This window comes from Centruroides vittatus, unplaced genomic scaffold (assembly GCF_030686945.1).
Source record: "Centruroides vittatus isolate TY-2023 unplaced genomic scaffold, ASM3068694v2 contig_970, whole genome shotgun sequence".
NCBI classification, from domain to species: domain Eukaryota; kingdom Metazoa; phylum Arthropoda; class Arachnida; order Scorpiones; family Buthidae; genus Centruroides; species Centruroides vittatus.
This window is the reverse complement of record NW_027122643.1, coordinates 1,647,856-1,659,115: the sequence shown is the minus strand read 5'-3', so window position 1 is coordinate 1,659,115 and position 11,260 is coordinate 1,647,856. Positions and strand designations below refer to the sequence as shown.

General features: G+C 39.3%; 1 protein-coding gene across 1 annotated transcript; it reads right to left on the bottom strand.

Moving 5' to 3' along the window:
* Positions 1-9,548: 9,548 nt before the first annotated feature.
* Positions 9,549-11,055, bottom strand: LOC136985471 (uncharacterized). The gene is made up of 2 exons (XM_067282760.1): positions 9,911-11,055; positions 9,549-9,789 (listed from the first exon to the last, which is right to left on the bottom strand). The coding sequence occupies exons 1-2, from the start codon at positions 11,053-11,055 to the stop codon at positions 9,549-9,551; spliced, it is 1,386 nt and encodes a 461-aa protein (XP_067138861.1).
* Positions 11,056-11,260: the final 205 nt, after the last annotated feature.

Genomic DNA, 11,260 nt, shown 5'->3' with positions numbered 1-11,260 from the left:
GTGTGGAGATAATTAAAAATAAACATCAAAATTGTATAAACAGGAATTTAAGTATTAAAATTTGCGAAAACTGGATAAAATTATTATATATATGTTAGAGATTACAAGTGCTTAAAGTTTTTTATATAACAATATATTAATTGTATAAAAATACAGATGTATTTTAGGTGATGATTAATATCATAGAAATTTAAGTTTGTATCCAAAATATTCTATTGCTGCATTCCAATGTATATGCAAATTGGCAGACTGGATTGTGCTGTTAAGATTGTTGTGTGCGAGACCCGTCTGAATCACAACATTGTATAAATCTGAATCACGATTTAAGATATAAATCATAGGTAAACTAGTTACTATTATAATGTGTTTGTAAATTTTATTTGAACATTAATTTTAAATAACTAAATTTTGTCATATTTAAATGTTATGCCGTCAAGCTCGCTACATGTCAAATCAGCATACTCTTCACTCGTTCCATAGAATTGGATATAGTTTACTACGTTTCTTGCTGGTATGCTTATATTTACAATTTTAAGATATGTTCCTTTTAATTATGTAATATCTAAGGGATGTTTAATTCGTGTATGTATATTTCTCAGGTCAATCATCAGCGTTAACTATCAACGTTCAATGTTTGGAATATCAAAATTATAAATATCTTAATGTATTATAGGTGAATATTAATTTGGTATCAATTTTTTGTGTTTGTGGATAATCTTATTGTATATTTAGATCTGTTTACCGATATTTATGTAAATTGGAGAACCGGATTGCATTGTTGTAACAGATGTACGGGAGCTGTGTCTGTAAATACTACAATAGTTATTGTGCAACTTTAGATGACGAATTAGGATATAAAACACTAGCCGTTATAATTTGTTTATAAAACAGTCTTTTTTTAATATATATATGAATATTACTGTTATAAAATTAAAGTTTGTCAAGTTCGAATGTCTTGTCACCAAGTTCGCTACCTGTCAATCTCTTACCTCGCTGTCAGTAGGTTCATAGTTTGTACTTTTAAGGTATGTTTCTTTTAATTGTGTGATGTTTCATATATTTAATTCGCGTATGCATATGTAAATTTTCTCATATTTGTTTTTAGTTAGCTTAAGAGGGGCAAATGCCCGAAACGCAATTTGTAACTAGCATTCTAACTGAATAAAAAAATGAATAACCTGCCAAGTGTTTGAAAGATGTCACTTTATTGTGTCAGTATAGAACAACATAAACTACAACACGGTTTCACAAGAATCAAAGAAACCTTTTTGTAAATATCTATAGACAGGTTATAGTGAGTACAGTCTTGTACGGTGCCCCAATCTGGGAGCAGCAGTTTCAAAGGCCCACATCAGGAAGGCTCTTAACAAAGTGCAACGTGTATGTTTTCTTCGGATATCGGGGGCATACAAAACGGCTCCCATGGCGGCTCTCCAAGTCCTGACTGAGATACCACCTATGAGTCTTAAGGCTCAGGCCAACGGGATCCTCTGGAGGCTGACTCACCTCATCATACCTATGGGGAAATGAAAAGAACTTCTAGCATACCTGGACTAAGGAAGCTTACCCAATCTGGAAATGGACCACCTGTTTCACCCCAGCCTCAACACCACTATTCAGACAATCTACTCTCCACTGCATCACCCTGCTCATCTACCGGAAGTCACAATGGGTTCCCATAGAGAGGGTTCCTTTCCATATAATTTTGTCTACACGGACAGTTCTAAATCTAAAACGGGTGAGTGCTGGTCTGGCCCACTACAATACTCGAAATAATCAGTTCGTGCACAAAGAATGCCTGGCAGAGTTCTGCTCCACCACTCAAGCTGAACTGTATGCCATTTACAGAGCCCTCAATACATTAATACAAGTACTATGCTCAAGGGCAAAAACATCTATATCTGCTTGGACTTAGGACTGCTCTCCAAAGCATATCCAGTGGTAAGCTGGGTTGCAACATTCAATGGATGATCAGTCAGGAGCTCACCTGTAGCACTAGCCACATAAACTTCATGTGGACACCGGCACATTCTGGCAACACTGGTAACGAGGAGGCTGACCACTTCGCTAGAGAGGCCTCCTCGAGTACTACAGACATTACCTTCGAAGGCGTCCCGATGGTGGCAATCAAGAAATTCGTCTAGAACACCATGATCAACATATGGCAACGCAATTGGGAGGAGGAAGAGACAGGAAGGACAACTTTCAGCTTCTTCCCAGACATTGCACAGCGGCTACAGCTTCAACATCTCAGCATTAACTTCAGGACTACTCAATTGTTCACCAACCATGGGAACTTCCTGGCCTACCTAAACAAATTTGGGCACAAAGATTTCCCGCATTGTTAGTGCGATGGGACTTCGCGACAAGATGCACAGCATGTCATATTCAACTGCAACCAATACACCCAACATAGAACGAATCTACTCAGGACTGTTACAGGAGGGATACAACTGGCCTTGCGACTACAACGTCTTAGTTAGAAATAAGATCTTCAAGGCACTTATAAACTTTGTCATGTTAACAAAGGAACTGGACCTGCAACACGACAATGAGTAAGAATGTAAGGAACTGAGTCCGAACGTTATTTTTATTTTATTATTATTTCCGTTTTATTATCTTTTGTTTGGGGTTTGTTTATTTATGACGAAGGTTCCCCACCACTCTCTTGTTAGTAATGAAAAATGAAGATAAAACAACTCACGGAGAAATAAGCGCCGTAGGAAAAATCTCGCGCACTTGCGCTGCCCGGCGGAAGTAACAGTCCGCAGAAAAAAAATGGAGGGGGGAGTCCCCACAATCACTAGTAAAGAAATACTTGATAAACTGTCTTAACATCCCAGAAAATTATGATAAATATTTTGTAAACGGTTTATAAGCTTTGTCGGAAACTTAAAGCTGCCAGAAAAGAAAGTTAATGTTAGCAACTAAGTATGTAAATAAGGGGAGTAGCTCAGCTCAAGTGTGACGTCACCTCACAGTATAAAACCCGTACGTTAACCGAAGAAAAAGAGGTGAATTCCAAATCGAGGCAACTTTGAGAGCGAGGTTAATTCGAAAGCGAAGTATTTTCTGATAGAAGTCCAGATTGATAATTGGACGATCCAAGGTGTTAAAGAGGAGTTCGATTGACGATTTGACGATATCGAAAGGATTGAGGAAATAGTTTCTTCATATAGTGAGGTGATGGATAGACGTTTAATTAGTAAGAGATTTTGTTCATAATTTCTAAGTATTTGATTTGTCGAATTTTCAAAGGGGAAATTAATATTAAGTTAAGCTAAGTAGCTGAGTTTATTGTCGGGTTGACTTGTTGATTTTCGTTAATAAATTTTGTTTCGATTATTGATAACTGTACGTAGTACATTCTAGTTATTAATTAAATATATTTGAACTTTTGATCTGACTTGATATTTATCGTTATTATTACTAATTTTTTCGGTGCACGCTTAAAAGCCCAGTCCTGGCAAACTAATCTCGAATCCGCGTAAAGTACTCGTTAGGTTAACGGAAGTTTTACCGACCACAATTATAGTCGGTTTCCTAAGATACTAAAAATAGTACTTTACAAGAAACATCATCTAATTCAACCCGCGTTTAACATGTGTATAATATATAGCTACTTGTGTGTAGGTGAGTTACAACTCTATCCGCTAACCAGAATTTCTTGTAAACTTAATCATGGTATTCACCATTATGGTATCAATTTTGTAAATTTTACGGTACTATGCCAGGCAATGACTACTTTTGTGAATAAGGAACTTATAGTCGCGTTTTTATGTACGGACCTAAAAATCTGTACCTCTCTTGTTTACACATGGAAATAATATTTACAAAAGAAACCTGTTTGTTTTAAATAAAGTTTCCGGTGCGGCTCATGACCTCCCCAGTAATGTTCAAAATAACCACTCAGTCGGTTTGACGAAACACAGTTTATATTTACAATATAAATGTACAAAATAATACAAATTTGTGCATATTTAATTGTGACTCTAACACTAATCCAACGACAACCGACTATTCCGGTACAAATTCGTCGAAAGAACTCCTTACGATCAAACAGACTTGTAATTAACAAAACCTCCTTGTTAGGAACAAGTTCGTAATAAAACACTGGGGTTTACTTTCCCCAGATTTCCGTTGCGTCCAACGAGAGAGACAGACAGAACTTCGGTAACAACGATCTAATCCGATCCGATTTTCCCGATACGAACCTCTGTTCCCGCCGAAACTACCACTTAAATAGTGTCCAACGTTCGAACCCTCTCCAATCAAATTCGAATGCTTCCACAACGGCCGACAACGGTCACTTCCCGCCGGCCAATCGTCCGTTTGTCGTCGATTTGAAACACAATGGACGTTTCTAACGGCTGTTGCTAACGGTTTTTCCGTTATGAAAGTTCGTTATAGTAAAACAGGGTAGGAATCGCGCCTCTTGGCGATTCCATACCCTACATCCCCCTTCCTCTTCTCACTTCTCTTCAACTTTTCCACCCACTTTCGGCCCTTGCCACAACAGAATTTTACAACTACTAACCTTTCTCACTTCTTTTCATTTCTTTGAGGATATACCACTGAGTAATGCCTCCTATCCCCCTATAAATATAGAAATATTTGTTTGTGACGTCAGAAAAGGACGCCAGCTATATTCTGAAAGCTTCTGGAAATAAAATCTTAAGGCCGTCAACAACCATTGTTCGGTAATTAATGGGAATCTTTTCCATTTCGATATTTAATTTCGTTGCCAATACGGTTTAAAATACGAAAAAAATCCATATATTTAGAAAATTTATACCGAATTCTAAATTCGCCTTCAGAATAGATTTTTAAGGAATTATTTCGACATCGTCTCCCTTTGTTACTGTCGAAATGTAATAGTAATAATAAAATATTTAAAATTATTCATGTATTTCTATATAAAGATTTCGGTAATTATTAAAATTGTCTTGTTTGTTTAACAGAACGTTCTGAATCAATGCATTTTGGAGTCATTGTAGTTAGTCACTAACATTTTATAACCGATGCAATACTCGAATTGTATTAATAAATAAATGCATCTGATTTAAATTAAACGTAGTTTTAAGTCTTCACCCATTTGAATATCGGAATTGGAATATTTAAAATATTTTTAAATATATAATATATATTAATATAATATTATATTATATATAATATTATATTAATATTATATTATATTAATATTATATAATATTATATTAATATTAATAAATATTTTTAAATTTAAAATATTTAATTTTGTTATTTTTGCTCCAAGCAATTAATTAATAATTTTGTCGATTCGTATCGTTTACAATATTTATCAAAGGAATGATATCCACTTTTATCCAAACTTTTTCACCAGCAAAACTACCACTCGAATTAAAAAGCCCGCTAAACCTGCTGTGGAGTGAGTCTAAAAAGTAGGTCAAATAACTTGTTTTTAATCGCTGTCTCTACAATGAAATTTTTCTGAACCGCAGTCTACCCGATCTGTAAACCGCCGTTGACCTGTAAACGTTCTCTCTGCAATCGGCTGCCAGTGTTCAGGGAACGCAACTGGCGGGCCTCCTGTTGATGCACAGTGTTCAATGTTAAAAAATAAAAGTATGTCGCGTTGTTCTTTACCCTTGTATCGCTAATTGCTACCTTTAGATTTTATTACTTTAGTTCATGTTTGCAACTTGCAATTAAAATTACTATAAATAAAAGTAGAATAATAATTGTAAAGGATCGCTTTTAACAGAATAGGGACAAAAGCAACACGACCTTGTAAATCGGTCCAACCTGGTGTATTTGTAAACAGTCGGGGAAACAAAGGGAGTACCGTCTTTGCCCTCACACATACAAGTCCAACAACAATGTGTTTGCCACATGTTGTTTACATTTTTTTCTAGTAAGCTAAGTGACAGACGTTATGGGAAGCTGTTTCGTCAGGAGAAGGGCCGACGTTTTGGAAAGCTTCCGACCAATCAAGATTCTTTTTTTCATCGGAAGTTGTCGTCCAAAAACTCTAAATAGTAAGACGGGCGAGAGGAGAGGTGAGAAGGGCAAGAGACTGAAAATACGGTAGTCTCAGGCACTTGGGCATCCCGCTGAGCATAGAGTGTTCTCCTCTGACAACGATCTCAGGGACAGGTGAGTGCGGAGACTGGACAGGGCCATATAGTTGAGCCAACTCCACAAACTGACTGAGGTTTCCCCAGAGTATAATAGTTCCCGAAGGTTAAACTGACACGCGAGACACTACTCTTGTTGTCCTGTGTATGTTATGTTGTTAAACTTTTATATACTACGTATCCTCTTTTGTAAATAAACTGTAAATATTCTCTGAATTGAGTGTGGAGGTGTACTTTTCTACGAACCAATGTAAGAACATTCTCGAGTCATAGAAACCAACTCGAGACGGATTATCGTAAAGATCTTCACTGACGCGGTAGTCTACAGGAGTATCATTGGAGATCTTCACTATAATAATTATTATGTAGCTTAATTTTAAGTTGTATGCTTATCATAAACCATTCATTTTTATTTCTTCGTTATAAAATACAATAATCCAGTAACATAGCCAGAAAAAGACTTTTTAGATGAACCGATGCTTTCAAACTTTTTCTTTCAACGAAAAAATATTGGTAATTTTAAGCCTCGCCTATATTTTACAGTCGTTAGATACTAGTAAATTAAAAATGCAAAATACGCAAAAGATGTGTACTTTGTAGGTGTAATTTTTATCAAACAATTTATGTTCAAAAAAGTTATAACACTCAAAAATACTCAGCTTTTTTTAAGACTATGTACTAATAAGTCTGTACACGAAATGCCTACTTTCATTAGGCAGATGCTGAAACACTCACTCATTTCATCATCTGTAAAAACTAAGTTAGCATTTCAAGAAGTGATCAGAGAAACGAGAGATTCTGAAAGGCCTGCCTGAAAGGTTTCAAGAAGTGCCTGCCTAGCAATTTATTGAAGTGACAAATTTCAGCATGTGACTACTACATATACTGTATTTTCTCGACTAAATTCCAGAGATGTACGAGTATTTTCAAAAGGTACGTATCTCCCGAGAATTATTTGAAGATCCGATATTTATTACTTTGCTATAGTAGATGAGTAGTAAAAATATTGAACAAGTGCTTCAATTACTCATATATTTTCCAAACTATCGAAACCATTTCTTGACTGTATTTATAAATTATAGCTATAACATTTGAAGTAATTATTGCTTTCATAGCTAACCCAATTCGGCGTCTTGCAATTCGGTTTTTTTTTTTTTTTAACTCTTTCCGCCCTGTGGGCACTAAGAGGGCCTCTTTTTTTAGAAGGCCCATTATGGGTTCGGCCAGGCCCACAATGGGGCGACCGGGTGGTGAGGGACGGGGCCCGACATATCCGAACGGACCACCCCCCGAAAAATTCCTGGGGATTATTCGACCCGTTCGGATTCGATCCCGGGTCCCCCAGAGCGGTAGGCTGCCACCTTTACCGCTCGGCCATCCGGCCGTCGTTGCAATTCGGTTGTTACGTTGTTATTCGTGTCTGCTTCGATTTCGTTGTAGAAACCAACATGTTGACTACCTCCTCTGGTACAAACTCATCATCTCTTTTAACCTTCTGTCGATAAGCTCTCGATTCATGATTTTCCACGTTCAATATTCGACATTTTTTATGATTTTATATCAAAAAATATTTCAGAGAATCTTTAAATAAAAAGTGCTGTCGAAATCCAAACAATTTGAAGAGATAGAATTTTATTTTTCTCTAACTGCATTACCTTATAGGGTGCAGTACTTCAACATGCTTCCTACGTTTCAACCCAAGATTTATTTCTAGCAGCACCTTTATTCCCGTGGTTTATTCGAAGATCGGGACTAATTTGAATCCCAGGTTTATTTGTGAGAATATGGTGTATACATTATAATAATATGCAATGATAATAATATAAGGTAATTTGTAAGGAACCCGTTCTGAAACAGCGGATTCCACCCCGTCGGTTCGTCTCACAAAATCAAAAAACAGTCAGATAATCCACACAAAATAACTTTAATCTACACTCAGGGACCACCACTTCGTCCTTCCTCTCTCTCTTGTGTCCCGAACTCCTCTCACTGTCCCTCTTCCCGCCTTTTTTCTCCCTTCCCTTTTATGGTTCTTTGTCTACATTTATTATCCCTTTTTACAACCCTTTATTACCGCGTGTAGGTGGATTGCACCCTTTCCGACCAAACCGCAAGTGAGGGAGGACGAGAAGGTCCGATATCACTACACCCCCGCCGCAAGATAAGTGTTAGGGTGTTAACCCAAACACGAATCTGAACTAAACTTCCGAAAAATGAGGTTACAAGAAAACTTATTTTCTAGATAATACAAAAGGTGTGATATGCTGTCTATCGTCTATATCAAACTTTCCTTTTTACACAAATTATGTTCATAGTTCTTGTCACTACACGTCGAAACAAACGTCACTTTTAATGTCCCCAACACGTTGTGGAACCGGAAGTATCGTAAATTATCCCACAGTCACCTGTGCATTGAAGATCATAATTCTTTCCTCCGTAATCAACAGCAGAAGATGAATATTTACTTGACACTGCGATGCGATTTGTGCTTCCTCGATCACGGCCGAACGGACGATAATCACGAGATCGGAGGCCGCTGGAGCCGTACTCCCTACCTCGACCCCTTAAATATTTCCCTTGATGATTGGTCTTTTGTTCACCTTGCCTGCTCCGATTGTCATCGTACTCAGAACGACTACTACCTTTTTAGCGATTCCAGACACTTTTACTTCCGTGCATGCCGTCGCGCCAGTGGTCCTGTGGAACATCTTTTGGAGTATGGGGTTCTCGCCAGTTACGGTCACGTTCACTATCTCTTCGGTGTGACATGTAGCTATCAGGGCGAACCTTTAGATTTATTCTCCTAAAATTAGCGAAATCTGCTTCTCGTTTGTGACTGCCTTTCCAATTATCTACCTGTTTAAAATCATCATGGTCACTGTAATTACGACTACTAGGATCATTTCGGCTCGGATATTTTCTATTATAGCTATCGGTCCTCTCACACAATGTTTTATTGTAAAGATCTATGTATCGATCACTCGTATCTGAGTACCGGTTTCGGTCCCAATCAGTTGGTTCACGACTATCTGTTCCACTAATACGATTACGAAGATGAAGAGGTCTATACACTCCAGCTTGTCCTTCCAACATTTTGAGAATACCTGGCGGCATGAGAGGAGGGCCCTTCAGTTTTTCGGTCAGTGCCACCGTGACTTCTATGGGGGATAATAAAGTTTGGTCGCGACGGTCTTTAATAGCCATAGGGAGACGGCCGGATGGCCGAGCGGTAAAGGTGGCAGCCTACCGCTCTGGGGGACCCGGGATCGAATCCGAACGGGTCGAATAATCCCCAGGAATTTTTCGGGGGGTGGTCCGTTCGGATATGTCGGGCCCCGTCCCTCACCACCCGGTCGCCCCATTGTGGGCCAGGCCGAACCCATAATGGGCCTACTAAAAGAGGCCCTCTTAGTGCCCACAGGGCGGAAAGAGTTAAAAAAAAAATAAAAACAAAATAGCCATAGGGATCTTTACTGCCCGTGCCTTAATCTCTTCTCCGAATGCTGAGCTCAAAACTATCATTCCCCAGTCTCTGTCATTCGAGCTGGTAACATCTTCGGGACGAAAGACTGGAACTTGGGTGCCTGAATCTACAATAGCTTCGGTATCTTGCCCACCTATGTTGACCGTAACGTATTGTAAAGATTGAGTGCTAGGGACTGACTTCAAATGGCTGCTCATTTTTCCCTCAAGGCGTTCTGACCTTACACTCGCCACCATCGCAACCGTTTCTCGATCACGGCCGAACGGACGATAATCACGAGATCGGAGGCCGCTGGAGCCGTACTCCCTACCTCAACCCCTTCCGTCTCCAATCCGTTGAGGGTTGAGCGCGACTGTCGTTCAGGGGCGTATCCCTTATCTTCTGTGGACAGGATCTAGAAATGTGTTCTGTTGATTTACAGATATAGCACTCTCTCCGTCTTATGTCCTGGCGATAGTCAGGTCCGTTTTTCTGCCTCTCGTCTCTCAGTGGTGGGGGAACGTACTTCTGACTAGCACCCTGGCGTTCTGAAAGGTGCCGCAATCTTTGCGAGTCGTCATAGGTCTCGGTTAATGATCTCCCTTTGCTTTCGAAATACAGATCGCACTCTCTCGCCATGTCGATAGGGTTAAACCAGCCATCCCCCTGAGGAACGCTTATGTGAGCGGCCGTGTCGGCATCCAATGTCTGAAATAATCTGTCCGAAACAATCAGTTGCTTTAAGGCTTCCAGGTCCTTCACTTTCCTCAATTCACAATAATATCTCCACGCGGCGGCTAGCCTCGACATGAATTGCATGTGGGTCTCGTCGGGCCTACGTCTAGCACTTCGGAAATTCTCTAGACAGCATTGGGCTGACGGTTCATATTCTCGCAACACTAATTTTTTAACACTCAAGTAATCCCTTAATTCGTCTCCGGTTATATAGATCAAGATTTTTGCGGCCTTTTCCCCCAGAATATTCATCAATATCTCCGCTTTCATCTCTTCCGGCACATTCTTTGATTCGAATGCTCGCTCTAAGGATAAGAAAAATAGGTTCCAATTCTCGGACCTAGTTGGAACTGGCAGCGTTAGGGTTTTCACGCTTTTAATCAATTTTTCGATACTTATTACGGGCTCATTACCCGGGTGGCTGTCCGCAAAGCTAGGATTACTGTTACTCGTTCTGCTTTGAATATTAGCATTAATTCGCGCCAACTCCAACTGATGCTGGCGTTCGCGTTCTCTTTCCGCTTCTCGTTCCCTTTCCACTTCTTGCTCTTCCTTCTGTATCCTTTCAGCCACAGTCGAGGTTAAAATTTCCAATACAAAATTCGGGTCGCTAGCAAAATTGTCACTTTTTATGATAAGCTCCCTTAACTCCGATACTTTCAAATTATCGTCTATTGTGCCACAAAGCTCTTCTGTCACGATCCGTAAATCTTCTTTTCTGACTCCCTTTACGCTTAGCATCCCGCCGTGAATTTCGCTTCCGACCAAGTACAAAATTTTCCTACCTCTTCTTATTCTGGATCGTATCTTGTCGCTCTGGCTTCACAATCCTGTCGGCTGCGCCAATGTAGGGAACCCGTTCTGAAACAGCGGATTCCACCCCGTCGGTTCGTCTCACAAAATCAAAAAACAGTCAGATAATCCACACAAAATAACTTCAATCTAC